The 21388-nt window shown below is 45.2% G+C and overlaps 1 protein-coding gene across 7 annotated transcripts in view; it reads right to left on the bottom strand.

Moving 5' to 3' along the window:
* DOCK9 (dedicator of cytokinesis 9) overlaps window positions 1–21388 on the bottom strand; it is a 490995-nt gene that overhangs the window by 74163 nt on the left and 395444 nt on the right. For all 7 annotated transcript variants that reach the window (XM_082245713.1, XM_082245711.1, XM_082245714.1 and 4 more), the window contains exons 39-42: window positions 16798–16913; window positions 16524–16661; window positions 15196–15378; window positions 5506–5619 (exon numbers count right to left, since the gene is read on the bottom strand). In XM_082245713.1, the coding sequence (XP_082101839.1) occupies window positions 5506–5619; window positions 15196–15378; window positions 16524–16661; window positions 16798–16913 (551 nt within the window). The remainder of the gene's footprint in view (window positions 1–5505; window positions 5620–15195; window positions 15379–16523; window positions 16662–16797; window positions 16914–21388) is intronic.

The following is a 21388-nucleotide window of genomic DNA, read 5'->3' as shown; positions in this document are numbered from 1 at the left end:
AAGTATGCAGGCATCCGGGGTAAAGCTATAGACCAGGCATGTCAGACCCTGCGGCATGGGAACAGCAGGCAATGCAGCCCACTAACATATATTCAAAATGGTCGCTCTTTTGGCCGCTGTCTGCTGACGTTTTTTTTTTTTTTTTTAGGAAGGCGGCCGCCGATTGGCTGAGTTGATGCTGCACTGCATTCCGGGAGTTGTAGTCCGGATGGTGCTCAAGTTCCTGGTGGTGGTAGGTGCAGAGAGCTGAGCAGCAGGAGACTACAAATCCCGGAGACGGAGTCGTGAGGCAGGCAGAGGCGGGAGGCACGAGGGGACGGGTCATACATGTCACGTGACCAGCTGGGGCTGGGCGCTGGATGGCTGCAGCAGTAAAACCTGAAGAAACCCTAAGAACAGCTTACAACTCCCGGAGTCTTTTGACTGAAGGCAGGCAGAGGCAGGGCATGCCAGCCTGCAAGGGGGACGCACGTGACTGGCTCGGGCTGGGCACTGGCTGCAACTTAAAGATGTCATCACCCCCTAGGAGGCTGTGCAAGGAGCTGCAATCTGCATCAATGTGGTGAGAGACCCTGACACCCCCACATCCCATCTCCCCCCCATATACCCAATTTACCCTGCCCCAGTTCCCTGCCCACCCAGTAACCTTAAAATAGGAAATAGCCTTCAATACTGTCTGTTTGTCTGGTGCTGGCCATGGCCTGTGGGTCCTGCTGGGAGCGGGCCATGGCCTGTGGGTCCTGCTGGGAGCGGGCCATGGCCTGTGGGTCCTGCTGGGAGCGGGCCATGGCCTGTGGGCCCTGCTGGCAATTGCCCATGGCCTGTGGGTCCTGCTGGCAGTTGCACCATGGCCTGTGGGTCCTGCTGGGAGCTTGGCCATGGCCTGTGGGTCCTGCTGGGAGCTTGGCCATGGCCTGTGGGTCCTGCTGGGAGCTTGGCCATGGCCTGTGGGTCCTGCTGGGAGCTTGGCCATGGCCTGTGGGTCCTGCTGGGAGCTTGGCCATGGCCTGTGGGTCCTGCTGGGAGCTTGGCCATGGCCTGTGGGTCCTGCTGGGAGCTTGGCCATGGCCTGTGGGTCCTGCTGGGAGCTTGGCCATGGCCTGTGGGTCCTGCTGGGAGCTTGGCCATGGCCTGTGGGTCCTGCTGGGAGCTTGGCCATGGCCTGTGGGTCCTGTTGGGAGCTGGCCATGGCCTGTGAGTCCAGCATTACCAGCCAGCAGTAACCGCCAGAAGTAACCGCCAGCATTACCCACCAACACTAACCGTGCCAGCAGTAACCGCCAGCAGTAACCGCCAGCATTACCCACCAACACTAACCGTGCAAGCAGTAACTGCGCCAGCAGTAACCGTCAGCAGTCTGCAAAATAAGTAGAAAAGGTATGTGCATTAGAGTGTGTAAATTGTTGCAATATGTTTTTTAATAACTAGTTGTGTTTTGTCATAATATTTCATGTCCTTGTTCATACATGTATGAACAAGGGCATGACATTTTCTGGCTGCCTAAGTCATATGTGCTAGGGGTGCAACTAGCCCCCAGCACATAACTGTAAATATCCCAGCATGTGCAGTGTTTCTGACTCCTACCACCATGACCACTTCAAATCACCGCGGGGGGGGGGGGGGGGGGGGAATAGCGGCAGCGTTTTATTACTTATATACCTTAACTATAGTATAAATTTTATATGCAGCCCGAGAAACTTCCTCTACACTCAATGTGGCCCAGAGAAGCCGAAAGGTTGGACACCCATGCTATAGACTACCCACAGCACCGCTGACTCTAATCGCTGTCAGTCTCCAATTCGTGACTGGGAAGACTACCCTGCAGTAGAGCGTTGTGAAAGCGAGGCTTGAAGCGCAGCGTGAATGGCGTTGATGACGGTGCGGAGGATGGTCTATATGGACATCTTTACCCCGGATGCCTGCATACTTAGATGGCCTCTTTTATTCATCAACCACGTGAGTTGCTAAATGTTGTACCTTCATTACATGCAGCCATACCGCTACACTTAAGAGGCGCCTCTCTTCTCTTTTATACTCAGTTGTGATGCTTCTTGTATATAAAGACATCGCTCGTTTATCAAGTCAAAATTTATAAAAAAAAATTTTTTTGCTCATCTTGCAAAAGACTCTCAGACCAAGTTACTCTCAAGCCAAGGTTTTAATATTTTTTGTATATATATACACACACACACATTATATATATATATATATATATATATATATATATATATATATATATATATATATATATATTCAAAAGGTTGGTGAGCAGCACAACAGCAATGGTTTGTTGAGGCAATCCCTGTGGACTTTTTCTCATATATATATATATATATATATATATATATATATATATATATATATATATATATATACACACACACACACATACACACACACAGTATCTCACAAAACTGAGTACACCCCTCAAAGTTTTGGAAATATTTTATTATATCTTTTCATAAAAACACTAAAGAAATGACACTTTGCTACGATGTAAAGTAGTGAGTGTACAGCTTGTATAACAGTGTAAATATGCTGTCCCCCTCAAAATAACTCAACACACAGCCATTAATGTCTAAACCGCTGAAAACAAAAGTGAGTACACCCCCAAGTTAAAATGTCCAAATTGGGCCCAAAGTGTCAATATTGTGTGTGGCCACCATTATTTTCCAGCACTGCCTTAACCCTTCTGGGCATGGAGTTTGCCAGAGCTTCATAGGTTGCCACTGGAGTAGGGGTGCACCGATCCGACTTTTCTTGTCCCGATACCATATCTGGTATTGTGTATCTGCCGATACCGATCCGGAACTACACACACATACACAATATGCATGCGGCTGCAGTACAGAACAAAGCCGCTGCTTCATGTGTATGGCTCCTCCATTCACAGTGCATCTGATATCACTCCGCCTGTGAGCCGGTCCTATACAGGAAGTAGCGGCTCCCATCCCATACTACTACTACATCAAGTAAGGGAAGGCTGAGCCGGGACTCAGCAAAACCGGATCGGCGGCTCCATGCAAGTAAGGGAAGGCTGAGCCGGGACTCAGCAAAACCGGATCGGCGGCTCCATGCAAGTAAGGGATGGCTGAGCTGGGACTCGGCAAAACCGGATCGGTCCGTGGATCAGTTAATTTTACCTATCCCCCGATAGTGGCAGTATCGGCGCCGATATCCAATCCTAATATCGGATCGGTGCATCCCTACACTGGAGTCCTCTTCCACTCCTTCATGACGACATCACAGAGCTGGTGGATTTTTGAGACCTTGCGTTCTTCCACCTTCCATTTCAGGATGCCCCACAGATGCTCAATAGGGTTTAGGTCTGGAGGTACGCTTGACCAGTCCATCACCTTTACCCTCAGCTTCTCTAGCAAGGCAGTGGTCGTCTTGGAGGTGTGTTTGGGGTTTTTATGTTGGAATACTGCCCTGCGGCCCAGTCTCCAAAGGGAGGGGGTCATGCTCTGCTTCAGTATGTCACAGTACATGTTGGCATTCATGGTTCCCTCAATCAACTGTAGCTCACCAGTGCTGGCAGCACTCATGCAGCCCCAGACCAGGACACTCCCACCACCAGGCTTGACTGTAGGCAAGACACACTTATCTTTGTACTCCTCACCTGGTTGCTGCCACACAAGCTTGACACTATCTGAACCATATAAGTTTATCTTGGTCTCATCAGACCACAGGACATGGTTCCAGTAATCCATGTCCTTAGTCTGCTTGTCTTCAGCAAACTGTTAGAGGGCTTATTAGTGCATCACCTTTAGAAGAGGCTTTCTTCTTGGACGACAGCCATGCAGACCAATGTGATGCAGTGTGCGGCGTATGGTCTGAGCAATGACAGGCTGACCACCCACCCCTTAACCTCTGCAGCAATGCTGGCAGCACTCATACGTCTATTTCCCAGAAACAACCTCTGGATATGACGCTGAGCACGTGCACTCAACTTCTTTGGTCGACCATGGCGAGGCATGTTCTGAGAGAGTCCTGTTAAAGCTCTGTATGGTCTTGACCACAATGCTGCAGCTCAGTTTCAGGGTCTTGGCAATCTTCTTATAGCCTACGCCATCTTTATGTAGAGCAACAATTACTTTTTTTTTCAGATCCTTAGAGAGTTCTTTGCTATGAGGTGTCATGTTGAACTTCCAGTGACCATTAGAGCGAGAATGATAACACCAAATTTAACACACCTGCTGCCCATTCACACCTGAGACCTTGTAGAACTAACAAATCACATGACACCGGGGAGGGAAAATGGCTAATTGGGCCCAATTTGGACATTTTCACTTAGGGGTGTACTCACTTTTATTGCCAGTGGTTTAGACATTAATGGCTGTGTGTTGGGTTATTTTGAGGGGACAGCAAATTTACACTGTTATACAAGCTGTACACTCACTACTTTACATTGTAGCAAAGTGTAATTTCTTCAGTGTTGTCACATGAAAAGATATAATAAAATATTCACAAAAATGTGAGTGGTGTACTCACTTTTGAGATACTGTCTATAAATATATATATATATATTCACACACACACATATATACTGTATATGTACATACATACACACAGTACTGTAAAAAAGTAAAGAAATGTTGTCAGTTAAGAATACTTAGGTACACTTGCACACAGATTTTGAAGGAACTCGGCAGGTACGTTGTTCCAAACATCTTGGAGAACTAACCACAGATCTTCTGTGGATGTAGGCTGCCTCAGATCCTTCTGTTTCTTCATGTAATCTCAGACAGACTTGATGTTGAGATCAGGGCTCTGTGGGGCCAAACCATCACTTTCAGGACTCCTTGTTCTTTAAGCTGAAGATAGTTTTGACATTGGCTGTATGTTTGGGGTATTTCTTATTTAATAAATCTGCAACATCTGCAACAATGTCAACAATTCTGTGTTTTTCTGTCAGTATGGGGTGCTGTGTGTACATTCATGAGGAAGAAGAATGAACCTAAATGATTTTAGCAAATGGCTGCAATATAACAAAGAGTGAAAAATGTAAGGGGGTCTGAATACTTTCCGTACCCACTGTATATATTTATTACACACACACATACACACACACTGATCTGCCAAAACTTTCAGATCATTAACAGATTAGGTGAACGTTATTTATCCTATTATAGTGGTATCTGAAAGTTGGCAGGATATATTAGGCAGCAAGTAAACATGTTGTCCCTGAAGGTGAGGTCTTGAAAGCAGAAAAAAGAGCCATCACAGTTTGAAGTGGATGGGCCTGTGTAGCCACAGCCGCGTAGCCCATCAGGGTGACTGATTGGTGTATACATTAAAAGATACACCAATAAGCCATAACTTAATGACCACTACCCAACATTGAGTCAGTCCACCTTTTTCCACCAAAACATTCTGCAAGAAATTTGTTCCACAAAACAAAAGGTTTGTGTTTTCAGAAAAACACAATTTACTGGGAAATTAACTTTACTGTTATATGATATACACTTTACACATTTTGTCAGCATATTAGAAAATACCAACCTTTATGAGCCGGTCACTGTTTGCACAGTTGTTAATGATGGAGAGAGACTGCTGGAATCTTGTGCCTCCAATTCCAACCACATCTGCTATAAGCTGGCTTACTGAAATTATTACCTAGAAGATATGGATGGCAGAGGGCTTAAGTTCATAACAAAACACACATTTGCAACATACCTGGAAGTCCCTTGTTTGGCACACACCTTCTTGCACAAATCCCTGGGTTTGCCCAACTACAGAGGCAGAATTTCCCAATTCCATTAAAAAAAAAAAAGTTTGAAATTGAAGTATTGATTAAACTGCACTGTCACATGGGGAGAGAGTCCATAGCCCTGAGAAGGTATATAGATACTTGTAGCTTACCCAAGGTGGCTTTTGCTGCTCCTGGCAGATGACTGGAGCAGCAGTGGAGTGAAGGAAAGTGAGTATCGGCTGCTGGGAAGGGAAGATTAAAGTGACCCTTTTTCTACCTTTGTGGGCCAATCACATAATGACTATGGAAGTACTCTTATTTTACAAGGGTATTATTGTATTTTATAACTTGGTTTACAATAGAGACAGATTTTTACTTCTGTCTTACCTAGACCAATATTCTACAATTGAAAAATGACACACATAAACCTTAAAGTGTTACTAAACCCAGGACCCTGTGTTCACTATATCTGGTCTCCCACAGTACACGAAAAGCAAATATTTTAAGTAAATATAAACTTCTAAATACCTTTTCTCATCAGCTATACTTGGCAGTCTTATGACTTCTGTGTCTGGTTAAAGCATGTTGGAGGAGTTTTTATTCTGTTCTGACTTTACTATGAGGCTGCATGATTCCTGACCCTGTCTGGACAGTGCAGATTGGCACTGTGCTGATCACATGCACCCTCCTAAAAAAAGCTCTAGCAATACACACCAAACTGAGCATGTGCAGGGTGTACCTCCAAGGCTCTGTACTATCAGCAGATGGATTGGGGACAGCGGAAGGAGGAGAGAATCAGAGAAGACAGGATCAAACAGCCTTTTTGCACAATTCGGAGGATTAACCCCCCCTTAGGTTTCACAGTGAGAACAATCATGATTTACTGCAGATACAGACTGATTTTACTGTTGTGGATTTCGTAATTCTTAAGGGCTCTTTCACACAGTATGTCCGTCGGACAGACTCCGTTTATCTCAGCGGGGGATCGATCCGCCGATCCCCCGCTGAGGGGAGAATGACAGCTGTGTCTCCGCGCTGTATGCAGAGACACACCTGTCAGAGCCCCATACATCTCTATGGGGGAATCGGATGGGAACGGACCGTCGGAAAATAGGGTTTCCATCCGTCCAGATTTGACGGATCGAATGTCAGTGGACATGTCTCCGCTGACATCCGATGCCCCAAAGAGATGCATGGGGGGACCGTTCAGATCCGCCTAAAAAACTGACAGGCGGATCTGAACGGTCCGCCTGTGTGAAAGGGGCCTTAAGCTGTCCTTGTCTATTTAAGCAGCAGTCACAATCTAACATATCAACTAACCAGAAGAATTTCTCTTGAAAACCTCCTTAATATTTCCTTAAGCCCCTACGTAGTTCAGGGTGTGGGTTATAGCATTTATTCAGCTATAAACTGAACTGTTAATAGGCTACTCACCATAACACCTGTAATCTACCACTTGTTTTTCATTTTTCATAATTAGATGGCTAACAAAACTAATTTCATCAGCTCTGTTAAAATAAGGATGAACCTGTAGGAAAAGTAATGCAGACACTGGCATTGCCAATTTTTATTGTTGCACTTGCTTAACTACAGGAATTGCTGACATAAAACAAGTAAGCAGACTCAGAGTTGATTTCATTGTCTGCATGCCTGTTCTGATACAATGACACAAGCAGCAACCTAAAGATAACAGCTTATCTTTAAATACTTGTAAGCATATATTTTTCTGAACAAGCTCCTGGAATTCTACAGGACCTCCCATAAACGGTTCTGTTGCCTTTTCTGACCTTTAAGCCCCTTTCACACTTGTCCTGTGACTTGAGACTGCAAAGTCGCATGACAAGTCGTGGTCCTTGATTTCCAATGAGTACCGTTTATACCTGTGCGACTTCAAGTCGCAACAACTTCAAAGTAGTCCCTTCACTACTTTGATGCATTTTGAGGTCTATAGACCTCAAGATTACACAGGCACTGCTTCAAGTCCATTCAAAATTGCGGCAAAATCGCACGACTTTTAGGTCACACAAGTGTGAAAACCGGAGTTAGACATACCGGTAACTTGGTTTCCAGGAGTCTTCCAGGACAGCCTATGAGAGAAGAACCTCCTCCCACAGGAACAGGAAACACATCACCAATACACTTTAAAAGGCAGTCCCTCTGCTGAACTGGTCAGTTTAAACAAGAACTGAAGGACCAAACCCTAAAGCATATTCAAACATAAAAACAATCATTACCATAAGGGCAGGGAACTGGCTGTCCTGGAAGACTGCAGAGAAACATCCAACCTTTGAAATACCTCTAGAGCAGGGATTTGCAAACTGTGGCCCTCCAGCTGTTTCAAAACTATTCCATCATGCCTTTGCCTCTGGGTGTCATGCTTGTGGCTGTTAGAGTCTTGCTATACCTCATGGGACTTTAGTTCTGCAACATCTGGAGAGCCCACGGTTTTCATATCCCTGCTCTAGAGGTTACAGGTGGCAGTAAGCCGGGGTGAAATACAGCAGCAGAATGTATAAATAAACCCTAGACCTTACCTTAAGGTTCTGGCCAGAGTCTAGTCATAAGAGTCCCATGTAAACATAATGTGACTCTACATACAAAACTAGTAGTACAAAAAGGGTTACCACACATCAGGCCAAAGATGCAATGTACAATATAAAATCTTAGGTACAAAAGACAGACTTGTGCTAAGGCTGTACATTCATCCTGAGACAGACATCTATAACAGAGAATGTGTATGGCAAAGATAACCCCTACATAACCACTGAGGCTCGTATGGTCAAATCCCAAGTGAGTGAAGGCATAGTACACCAGATGACAAGTCCTTCATCAAAAGCTCTGGAGTTTACACTTCCTCCTTCCCAGCTCGATCTGCACTAGTGGGGATGAAAGGCTCTGTAAAACAAGTGGAGATAAAACTTCTGCCAGCTGAGTTAAAAGACTGCAGATTGCACCGTGTGTAGGAAGGCAAGCCAAAACACCTGCAAGGCAGCCACACCCAGGTAACAAAAAAAAAAAAAAGATTAAAAAAAATGCAACGCCACATGCAAACCCAGTAGCACAAAGTAGAACATTAAACCTTAGGCCTAAAAGACAGACTTGTGCAAAGGCTGTACATTTTTCATGAGACAGACCTCTCCCTGAGGCTTATATAGTCAGATCCCAAGTGAGTGAGGACAGTATACCAGGTAACCAGTCCTCCAACCAGTCCTCCAACAAGAGCTCAGGAGTTTACACTTCATCCTCTCAGCTCTGCTCTAGTGGGAATGGAAAGCTCTGAGTCAAGTGGAGCAAAAATTATTACTACTCAGACCCCTGTGAAGTAGAACATAAAACCTTAGGATGAAAAAGACAGACTTGTGCGAAGGCAATCAATTTACCATTAGACCGACCCCTCCACTGGAGGTTTGTATAGTCAGATCCAAAGTTTGAAGGCAAAGTATACCAGGTAACCAGTCCTTCATCAAGAGCTTAGGCATTTACACTTCATCCTTCAGAGCTCTCTAGTGGAAATGGAAGGTTTCTCTGAGACAGGTGGAGATTAAACTTCTGTCAGTTGCATTTAAAAGACTGAAGATTGGACTGTGTGTGGGGAGGTAAACCAAACACCAGTGAGGCAGCCGCATCCCGGTAACAGATCATAGAAACAATTCAAGCTAATTAATGCTAACCCCTGAAGATTTAATCAACTGTGTTCCATTACTACCAGGGAATTTAGCAACTATACTCAAAGAATCATCATGCTCTCACCTTAAATTAGAGGAAGATGACCTTTTGCTGGGCTTACTAGATGAATCCAGCTGAGGAGTAGTAAGGCCAGTAAATGCCCCACCCGATCCACCTTCTGGGGATCCGCTACAGCTCACAGCACAGGAGAAGGGGATCTTGGCACTACTCAGGTTCGTCGTTTTCCCTGGTAAATAGGGAGAGCCCAACAGTTCCCTGTCACATTAACCCCAACTCAAGGGGCCCGAGGTGACAAATTACAGGCTAGGTGAAAACCTAGAAGCACAATATTAAATTACAGAGCCACAACAGAGTGGCGCTGTGGACACTAGAAAATAAATCTGTGCCTCGTCCTAATTTAATTAAAAAATAATTGTATTTAGGAATGGACTTTAGTGGCACACTATAGTCTTACATCCGTTTTAAGAAATGTAAAAATAATTTAATCACAATTCATTTAAAAGCATTTCAAAATTACAAATAAACTACAATCATTGATACCACATTAGACAGTTTACTCAATTATGGAGATATTTTGCCCAACAGTAGAGTTAGAACCAAGAACCCAGCCAGGGTGTCCTAAATAGTGATATAAAAGCTGGACAAACAAACAACTCCATGGGGGCATGTCTGGTGTTGGGGTACACTCAGCCCAACATGTTTCGTGCTAGCTCCTGAAGAAGCGCAAAACTAGCGCAAAACATGTCGGGCTGAGTGTACCCCAACACCAGACATGCCCCCATAAAGTTTTACTTTTTTTTTAGTTCATTTTCCTTTTTATTTTTGAACTGTCCCTTTATTTTATATTTATTTATATTCTTCAGAGAGATCTGGGGTCAAAAAATACCCCAGATCTCTTATTTAACTTTAAAAAAAAAAAGTAATTCTGACTTTAAGCCCAAGAGGCAGAAGTGACGTCAGATGTTGCACTGGTCTTCCAAGGGCATAGAGCCAAGTGGGGACTAACTTGGCCTCACTCGGCTTCCTGCCCAGGCATGCAGCGGATTAGATCAGCTCTGGGCTTACCGACAGCTCTGATAAGCTCGGAGACAACCGGTAAGTGGCAGGAGGGGGGGTTGCCTATAAAAGTAATTAACATCAAAGTAATGACATATTTACAGTAACGCGGTCAAGTGGGTAATATCAGTGAGTAAAGAAAAACTGAATTTTTGTAAAATCTTACCGTAAAATTCCTTTCTCTGAGTCCTCCGACAGTCGCCGCCCATTCACACAGTCTTCACTAATGGGGTATTGCTTCCTCTCCGCAGGAGTTTCTAGGCAAAAGACTTGTAAAAGAACAATTCATCTACATAGTCACACCCATGGGGGGCTGTCCTTCTAGTCCAATACCCCCCTGCAATAGCCATCCCAACTCAGTTTGGTCGCAAGCAGTGAAAGTGTAGAAAAAAACCATAAAAGAGGGGCGGGGGCGGCGACTGTCGGAGGACTCAGAGAAAGGAATTTTACGGTAAGATTTTACAAAAATTCCTTTTTCTCTTACGTCCTCTGACAGTCGCCGCCCATTCACACAGTCTTCACTAATGGGGATGTCCCAAAGCAGTGTAGACATGAGGGGTGGGCAACGAAACCGTCAGAAAGGCAACGCAGTACCCACATCAGAGAAAGGAACCTTACATGAGCAGAAAGGTAACCTGGGCAACAAAAAAGGGCTCAACAGGAGCAACAACCCAGGAAAACAAATAACCAAGGGGAAAACAACCCCACAAAAGGGACCCGTACAAAACGAGGGTTCCCTATGGCACTGCGGCCAAAGGATGCATCAGCTGATGCCAGAACATCAATTTTGTAGAATTTAGAGAAGGTGTGCACCGACGACCAAGTTGCAGCCTTGCACACCTGGGCCACCGAAGCCTGATGCCGTAAGGCCCAGGACGTACTCACCGACCTGGTAGAGTGCGCCTTGACAGGGAAGGGAGGAACCCGTTCCCGCAACGAATAGGCCTGTACGATGGTCTGTCTGATCCATTTGGCAATGGTTGCCGCAGACGCAGCCATACCCTTCCGAGGTCCCTCAGGAAGGATAAAGAGAGAATCCGATTTCCGAAAGGATTCAGTCGACGACAGGTAAACCCTGATCGCCCCGACAACATCCAAAGAATGCAAGGCAACCTCTTTTTGGATGTTTAGTGTTCGCACAAAGCGAAGGTAAAACAATGTCCTCATTCAGGTGAAAATCCGAAACCACCTCCGGCAGAAATGACTGGTTAGGTCGCAGGACCACCTTATCAATATGAACCACCAGGTAAGGGGAGCGGCAAGACAACGCCGCCAACTCCGACACTCTGCGAGCAGAAGTGATGGCTACCAAGAAAGCCACCTTTTTTGATAGCATAGGCAACGAGATTTCCCTGATGTTTTCAAACGGGGAACGCTGCAACACGGACAGAACCAAGTTCAAGTCCCATGGAGATAAGGGCTCCCTTCTAGGAGGGGCCAAGTGACGCACACCTTGAATAAAGGTGCGAATTAAGGAATGAGACGCCACAGGGCGCTGGAAAAGAACAGCCAGGGCAGATACCTGGCCTTTAATCGTGGCCAACGCAAGCCGCTGGTCCACACCAGTCTGGAGTTAAGCCAACACCCTCGTCACAGAGTAGGAACGAGGATAGAAACCCCTGGACTCACACCAGGCAAAATAAGTTTTCTATGTACGGTAATAAATCTTACCAGAAGAGGCTTTACTAGCCTTGATCAAAGTAGGAATGACCTCTGAGGAGAGACCCCTGTCTCTCAAGACCTGGCTTTCAACAGCCAGGCCGTTAAAGCCAGCGACTGTAAAGCAGCGACTGTAAAGCAGCATGGAAGATCGGTCCCTGAGACAGTAGATCTACTCGCATTGGCAGCCGCCACGGAGGCTCTACGGCCAGGTGAATGATGTCCGCATACCAGGACCGGCGAGGCTAGTCCGGCGCCACCAGAATCACCAGTGTTTGTTCCGAGGCCAACCTGCGAAGGAACCTGGACAACTGAAATCGGAGGAAAGGCATACATCAGATGATACTGATGCCAAGGCACCACCAGCGCGTCCGTGATCCGGAGCAGCCAAGGTTGGAGGAAACCGCGCAAACGTCCCCCCACCCTTGAAACGGGTGAGGGCGCCCCTTCAGGCAGAGGCGGACTGAGCCGCCGTCCCAGCTTGGCCAGATTTAGGTTTGCCGAACCAGGGCTTTTTCTGGCCACCTTGGCCCTTGAAGGGTTTTCCCTTGTTCTGCGCCTTGAAGGCACGAAAGGACCCCTGATTAGGTTTAAAGGAGGAGCCCCGCTTGCCGCGGAAAAACTTACCCTTAGGATTCTGGGGTAGCAGAGTGCTCTTACCCCCAGTGACTCCTTTAACCAATTCATCCAGGGATTCCCCAAAAAGGCGAGACCCCGCATAGGGGATATCCGCCACCGTCTTTCTGGATTTCTGTTCAGCCGACCAGTTTTTCTACCAGATAAGACGACGGTTAATTACTGCGACACTGGACAGGCGCACAGCTAAAGGGGCCTCATTTAAGGCCGCATCCCACAAATACATGACCCCCTGATTAATCTGATCCACCATCTCCACGGTAGTGGGGGGGCAGAATCAGCCACGAGGGTGCGTTTGAGCACCTTGGTCCAATCCGCCACAGCCTGAGCCACCATAACAGAGGCAAAAATAGGCTTGAGCATGGAACCCGCCACCATATAGGAATGTCGGGCAAGAGATTCTAGCCTCCTATCAGTAGGGTCCCTAAACACCGGAGAATCTTCGGTGGGGACCAGAGTAGCTTTGTTCAATCTGGCCACTGTGTGATCTACTTGAGGAGGCAAACACCAACGCGCCACCGTAGTAGCCGCAAAAGGGTAGAGAAGTTGAAACCTCTTAGGCATCACGAAGGTGTGTTTCAAACTACGCCATAGCTCATTCACCTTATGGTGAAACTCTGCAGGGCAAGGAAAAACCTGCGCCGTCTTGCGGGTCCTGTGTGTACCAAAAGAGGACACAACGCCCGGAGAGTGGGGTCATCCTCCAAATGTAGTGTTTCCTTCACGGCATGAATCAGCACATACATAGCTGCGTGTTCCTCAGGCGACCCAGGGGGGGAATCATCCACCCCCTGTAACCTCCGCCTCCCCCTCAGACTCTTGCGGGTCCTGAGAAGAGCAAGACCCCGAAAGGGCCACGCTACCTACAGCAACCATGTCACATTCAGAATCAGAAGAAAAGGAAATCCTAGGCCTTTTCCTAGCAGCCCGTTCAGACATCAGCATATCCATTTTTGACACCAAAGTTGCCACAACAGCAGACAAATTAGTCAGGGCAGAGGATTCAGAGGAACCTGAATCCCCCACCAAAGCTGGAGGGAATTTGTTGTCCTGGGATTCCATAGCAGAAAAGAAAAAGTTTTTTTTTTTTGAGTACTGGCCCTTTAAGAGAGCCGTGGACCCCCGCAGCACACCGCTATAAGGACTGTGACAAACAGACCCCCCCGCAGAGACAAAACTGGCCAGGAAGATTGCACAAATAGGTAAGCAAAGGAAACAGCAGGACAGAACCCCCCCAAGTGTGTTACCAGCTCCTTCGGTTGGCTCTGAGAGAAAGAAGGAAGTGATGTCACCGCTGGAGGTTGAACTAAGGCTGCAGACCAAGGGAAAATGGATGCCTATTAAAACTAATGGGAGGCTTCGGCAAGATGGCCGCCGACATGTGCTCGGAACAGTCGTTTGCCACACACAAGATGGCGCTGCAAGGCGCCAAAACACACTACATAGCATGCTGTATAAGTGCCCATAGTGAAGCCAGACATGCTGCCCACACCTAAAATGGCGGACCGGCGGTGTTTAACCCCGTAGCGGTGGCCGCATGTGTCTGTACCTCCAAGCACCCTAAACTGACATTAGGAGAGGGATCCCCCAAAACCCCACACAGCGCTGCTGTGAGAGAATAAAAGCACCGCAGGGACCGGGACCAGGGAGCCCAAAAAACGCACAGACATGGGGGACACCACAGACACACAGGACTGCCGACCCCAGACAGAGGCCCCACATAGAGTGTACTTACCTGTACCCGATGGCGTGGGGTGCTTCATATCAAACGGGAAACCGCCGTCCTTAGATGGCAGGGGAGTGCCGTCAGCCAGAAACGCAGGACACTGGAAGTGCATGGACGAACCTATGCTGTGTCCAGTGAGGAAGCCACCTCACAGGCTGCATCCCTGAGGACAGGGATGGGTCGTTTGCGAGGCCAGGGCGAACACATGCGTGCGAACACAGCCTGCGAAATGCTCGATGGCAGGCTGGGATTCCATCTAACCCTCTGTCCTGGAAAACCAGGACGGCCAGTCCGATTCCCATCTCCGCAAACGCCGTCTTCATCCGAAGATCCAACCAACTAGCACTGATAAAATAAACAGCTAGCAATGTAAAGAAAAAATTACATTTTCAGAAAATAAATATAAAAGAACGAAGAAGGCTGAGACTGTAGCCTCAGCACAGGGAAGCCTATCCACTCCTAAGCTAGGCAGAAGACAAACTGAGTTGGGATGGCTATTGCAGGGGGGTATTGGACTAGAAGGACAGCCCCCATGGGTGTGACTATGTAGATTAATTGTTCTCTTTTACAAGTCTTTTGCCTAGAAACTCCTGCGTAAAGCAATACCCCATTAGTGAAGACTGTGTGAATGGGCGGCGACTGTCGGAGGACGTAAGAGAAATTTAATCTTTGAACATAACTGCTCCCATCTGCCTCACGGGGTCACAGTAAGACACGCAGGCACCAGCCTAATTACCTGTAAATGTGTTCTGACAAACGACTTCTTTCCAGTGTAGTCAAAGTTATTCCTCATTAAGAAGTACAGCAGCTGAGAAGAGTCTGTCCGGATGGAGCTGAGCTTGGAATTACAACACTTGAGGATTTCATAACACAAGGCAGCGCACATATCCGCTCTTCCTTCATAAAATGTTGATGGAAACTAAAAGGCAAAGCAAATAAAGAATAGTGTTAATATCTTCGGACAATTTACCAATCTAGCCACTATACATTTCTTAAGTCTTTTGTGGGTTAGAATAATAACACTTATAGACAGCTTTCAAGCACAGATTGCTTTATGTAGACAAGGTAATAACAGCTTCTTATTGATGCAAGCATATTTACACTAGGTTTTTCTATTTTCTTACAATGAAATAATCAAAGCAGAAACAGAGAGCTCTTGACGGTGCAGATAAAACAACTTACAATGAATTGTCTTGATCAGGACATACCAAGGAAAATCACCCACAGGAACACCAGGTCACATCTGAAGATGCTGGAACATTCTCACTAGGTTGATAGCAGTGGGGGAGAAAGCAGAGAAGGAAGGAAAAGAAAAAAAAACATCCCAAGCTGGGGCAGAAGGGGTACTGAAACTACATCCTTGATGATTAAGTACCTCCACCACTCTGACATAATTTAGGTCATGCTCCTTCCTCAGAGTTCCCAAGAAGGGGTATGACCCTGAAACATGTCAGTATAGTGAAGGTACTTATTACCAACGATACAATTTGGGCCCTCCTTCTGCAGCAGCTTGGGATGTTTTTGTATTTGATTTCCTATTGATTCTTCCATTAGCCACCTCTGAAAACCCATCCTGGCTTGCTTCCTACCCTACTACTGGCAACCTAGTAAGAGTGCTTCTTTACCTGCTGATGTGACCTGGCGTTTATCTGGTTCTATCTACACTCTGTATTGTCCTGTGTTTCTTGGTTTAATTTTTTTCATGTACAGGTACATTTGGGCCTTTGGATACACACAGAGCTTCCAACGATAACGAGAGCTGCATGGTACCAGCAAAGTATGGAACATTTGAAGATTTGATCTATTCATGATCAATTAACCAATGCATACTGGTTAGTGGTGTGTTTACTAGTGTAGAATGTTTAACAATGGCATGCTGAGCAGGGCAGTGATTTGGAGTTGCTTATATTACTCGGTTACATCATTTCAAGATGATTACTGCAATATTAAATTATTTCATGGGTCAACTATGTTTGCAGTGTTATGTAAAACAAAGATCACCAATACAAAAGGATTGCACAATTCACACAAGAATTACTAGAATATGGCTGACTGGATGCTAACCTTATAAATTAAAGATCTTAAAGCAGTGAAGACATTTTTTAACGTAGTCTCTGACTGGTTCTTCTGAAGAAAGCAGAGATACACATCAAAGACTTTCTTCATTAATGGGTTATGTCCATGATCTGCCATTAGTTGGTTCTGGTGAAAAAGAAAAATAATAAAATCCAATTTTCTAAGTTTCATAGCAATTTAGTTTAATGAGAACAATAATACATGCGCTAACATGGATGTATAAAAACAGCTCAAAGAGAACTGTTAAAAAATGAACACAAACCTTAAACGCCATGGTAAACAGGGACAATGTGTCCAGAATAGTAAGGCATACTTCAGTCGCTATGTTGGCTTCAAGTAATGACTGGTGTAGAATGTCGGCATCCGAGTGACCATAACCTATAGAAATGAAGAAGCAGTTGGTAAAATTATCAAAAGCAAATAAAAAAACAACAAAAACAAAACATCTTCCAGAATATCAATAATAACATTGCAGATGTCTTTCTAGGTTATATTTCTGTGGAATGCACTTGCTAATAAACAAATGTTAGGTTTAAAATTTTGAAGAGTACATTCAAATCGCTACTATAGATAGGAAAAGAAAGCGGAGCTGGTCAAGGAAAGTGAAATATTTTGTCTGCTATACCAAGATGTAAATAGATGACAAAATGAAAATTACACATCAAGCGCAACAAACATGTAGTTGCATATCGCTTCCTACATTTTCATCTAATAACCATCTGGAAGAGATTGTGCCAAAATATCAAGATAAAAAAGGACTGAATTTTTCATATAGTGAAATAAATAACTGTAAGAAGATGGCCAAGTATAGACATTTCTAAGGTGAATCCCATAAAGCCATATTAAGTGCACAAATGTGGCCTTATCTTAGCAGGAAAAAAAGATACTGTAGGTTAAAACACAAAACCTAGTTAATGCTTTTTCCAATAACCCATCAGCCTTTTACGCTTCAGATTTTCCCCTAAAATTAAACAGCAGATCAATAATATAAAAGGTGGGGTGATTCTATCTCGGTGCTATAATATCATATCAGTATAATGGCTGGATGACTTGTTGCTTGATTTTAGTTTGTGGGTGTTTTACTGGTCATTTTTATGCACTTGCCAAAAAAAACAAATGTTAGGTTTAAACACATTTGTACATTCAAACCACGAAAATGCATATGAAAATACATTTCATGTAATTTTTTTGCCATTTTACATAAAATTTGGGTTTTTCTCTCCTGGTTGTGATTTGCTGGTAGATGGCAACATGGAAAAATTGCTACAAAGTACATTCTGACCATCTTGTAACAGAGGTGGCACTCTGCGGCAGTGACACAGTTCTATTGAGTGGAGGACAGCACAAACCTGAATGTTATGCAACTGGTTTAAGCTTTACTCTGCTCTTCTTTGTAAATGTTGTTTGACATCCTTTGTACAAAAAAAGGGGTTTTCCTTTTGGACAATAAAGCACATATGGCTTTTGGACTTTTGAAATACTTTTTAATGCGCAAGCTAAGATTCAATACTGGAAGCAAGTACGCAGTTTTGAACAGCTAGCTGTTTCTGAATCTGGATATTCCCTTTGCTAATTGCGCACATTTGTGTACAAACTATATTGGATCATGTTTTGCTGGGTTTTTTTTGCGGTGCCTGGGACTGACGCGCACCAGTAATACAAGTCCTGCTGTCGGTCAGCAAGAGGTTAACAATTGTGAGCATAAAACTTCCTAAAGTGGTTTCTTCCCCATATGACCCTTTAGGATTTCTGGATACTTTCCTGTAATGAGGTATATGACTTTTTCGTTCTACCCTAATGTGCTAAAATGTTATATGTTGAGATCATAGGCATAAGTTGTTACATGAAATAGTACTAAACAAGCTTTTCCTGCGAAGTATGCTTTTAGTTTTTACATTTAATAAGGATTACGTCATTTGACCAACAAGACTCATTTTGGTGTTGTGCTACTCTGAACGAGATGCACAAATGTGTTTCTTTATCAAAAATGTTTTCCTATTAAAACTACTTTATACCTTCAGCCACAAACCATAAAGCATATCAACTATACTTCCTAAAAGAACACAATATATAAAAATATAATGTACACAAAGGGGGGATTAAAAATGTCAGAGACAAATGTTACTGCAACTGGTGCTGTTGCCCATAGCAACAAACCAGCTTCAACAATTCATTTTTTTTTTTCAAACAACTTAGAACTAAAATGTAAAAGGTAATTGACGGCACTCCAATTAAGACAAAATGGGTCAATTCATCAAGAGTTAAATAACAGCAAATAAAATGTGGTAAAATACAGCATGAAGCCAGCCCCCGCGTCCTTAACAGATGACTCATTAGCTGTGGGCGGGCTTCCCAGCTAACAGCTGATTGTAAAAAAAAAATCAATTAAAAAGTATAAAGAAAAAGCCCTTTGGGTCAGGCCCCTTCCCCTCTTGAACCATACTAGGTCACATGCCCTCAACATGGGAAAGTAGGTGCTTCGGGGAAGGGGGAGGGGCAAGGGCCTGACCCCCACAACCGTGACCGGTGGTTGTAGGGGTCTGCGAGCAGGGGGCTTATCGGAATCTGGAAGCCCCCTTTTACAAGGGGGCCCCCAGATCCTGGCCCTCCCATGTTGTAAAGGAGTATGTACCCCTACCCATTCACCAAAAAAAGTGTCAAAAAGTGCTGGCCACTGAATGCCTTCTTCTCCGTTGGGCAGTTATATAGGTGAGGGCAGGGCCACCTGGCAACGTCACCTGGTAGCACCACCCTCTCATGACGTCAAGGACCAATATATGCTGGGTCGGTGACGTCACGAGGAGGTGGAGCCACCAGTTAACGTTTCCAGGTGGCCCTGTCCTTACCTATATAAGAACTGTCAAATGGCGAAGGAGACATTCCGCGTCCAACCATCCTTGGGAGTGGAACTCTTTTTTTAGGTCCTGGCAGGGCACAGGCATCGTGATTGATGATTAATTTACATCAGGGGACACAGTTTTTTTAAATTTTTAATAAAGGATTTGTCAAAAACTGTCTCTGGGTTTTTCTGGTGAATAGGTAGGGTTACTTTGTACCCCATACTCATTCAAATGGGGGGGGGGGGCGGGGATCTTTCTACCATAACCACTGGGGCAGAGGAGCCCCCCTCATGTTGAGGGCATACGGCCTGGTATGGTTCAGAGGGTGGTGGAGTTGCTTGCTCGAGGGGGGAGCACATGCCTTTTTTTTTTTTATTTATTTTGGCGTGGGCCTGGTATGGACCCCACACAGTTTTTTTTCTCATACTTTTTAATTGTCTGGGTTTTTATTTTTTTAACACAATCAGTGGATGAGTCATCTGTTCATTTTTTTCCCCTGGTAAATACTGCATAATCGTTATTTTATTTTTTTGGGAATTGGACTTTGGAACAGGACGTGTGGCTGCTTAATTGATTAACAATACAGTCACAGTCAGTAGTTCTAGGGTCTGTGATGTCCAGGGATACCAGATCCTTGCTAAACATACCAATGCTGATTGTCAGCGAGGAGGACAACTACCATCAAACTGGTGGATCAGCCTCAAAATCTGACAAGTATATTCATTGTATAAAATGATCCCAAAAGTAACATTACAGATTTTAAATGGCAAGTCATTTTCTCACACAACCCTCCACATTGCATACAATATTTATAAAAAAAAAATAAAAAAAAGGTTGTCAGGAAAGGCAGTTTAGTCAGGAAGGTATACAATATATTATTATCTTGATTACTGCTTTTGAGCCAGCAGGTGGAGCATTTTAACTACCTCAATACTGGGCACTTAAACCCCCTTCCTTCCCAGACCAATTTTCAGCTTTTAGCGCTGTTGCAATTTGAATGACAATTGCGCGGTCATGCAACACTGTACCTAAACCAAATTTGTGTCATTTTTTCCCCACAAATAGAGCTTTCTTTTGGTGGTATTTGATCACCGTCAGGTTTTTTCTTTTTTTGGTGCACAAATAAAAAAAGACTGAAAAGTTTGAAAAAAAAAAAAAAGTTTTTTTGTTTAGGTTATAAAATTTTGTAAATAGATATGTTTTTTCCTGCACTGATGAGCACTGATGATGCCGCACTGACAGGCACTGATGAGGAGACACTGATGGGGTGGCACTGATATGCAGCACTGATGGGCACTGATAGGCACTGATATGTGGCACTGATAGATAGCACTGATATGCAGCATTGGTGGGCACTGATAGGCAGCGCTGATGGACACTGATAGGCAGCACTGATGGGCACTGATAGGTGGCACTGTTGGGCGGCAATGATCGGCACTGATGGGCACTGATAGGCGGCACTGGTGGGCAGTAATGGGCGGCACTGATAGATGGCAATAACGGCACTGGTGGGCAGCACTGATAGATGGCATTGGTGGGCAACACTGATAGGGAGGGCACTGGGGGGCTCTCTGAGCCCTGCTTGCCATCCCTGGTGGCCATAGTGGGCATCCCTGGTGGTCTGGTGTGGGCATCCCTGGTGGCTTAGTGGCACCCCTCCCCCCCCCCAAGGCTGCACTGGTAATCAATCATCTGATTACCAGCACAGACCCCCCCTGTGATCAGTGAGTAATTAGAAATACTCACTGATCACCCCAGCAGCAGCACCGATCCTCTTCTCTTCTCCTCACTGACAGGATCTGTCAGGAGGAGAAGAGATCAAAGCCGTTACAACGGCTCTATTTACATTACATGACGGCTGTGATTGGACACAGCCGTCATGTGATCAGGAGGGCCAATCACAGGGCCCTCCTGCCGAATGATGTTGCTCTGTGTCCGAGGGTCACAGGCACATCGAGATCGCGCCGCTGCGCGTGCCCGCGGCGGCGCGATCTCTCTCCTTCTGAAGGACGT

The sequence above is a fragment of the Pelophylax lessonae genome (genome assembly GCF_965119305.1).
Source record: "Pelophylax lessonae genome assembly, chromosome: 2".
NCBI classification, from domain to species: domain Eukaryota; kingdom Metazoa; phylum Chordata; class Amphibia; order Anura; family Ranidae; genus Pelophylax; species Pelophylax lessonae.
The sequence above is the reverse complement of the archived record's forward strand: the minus strand, read 5'-3'. Positions and strand labels throughout refer to the sequence as shown.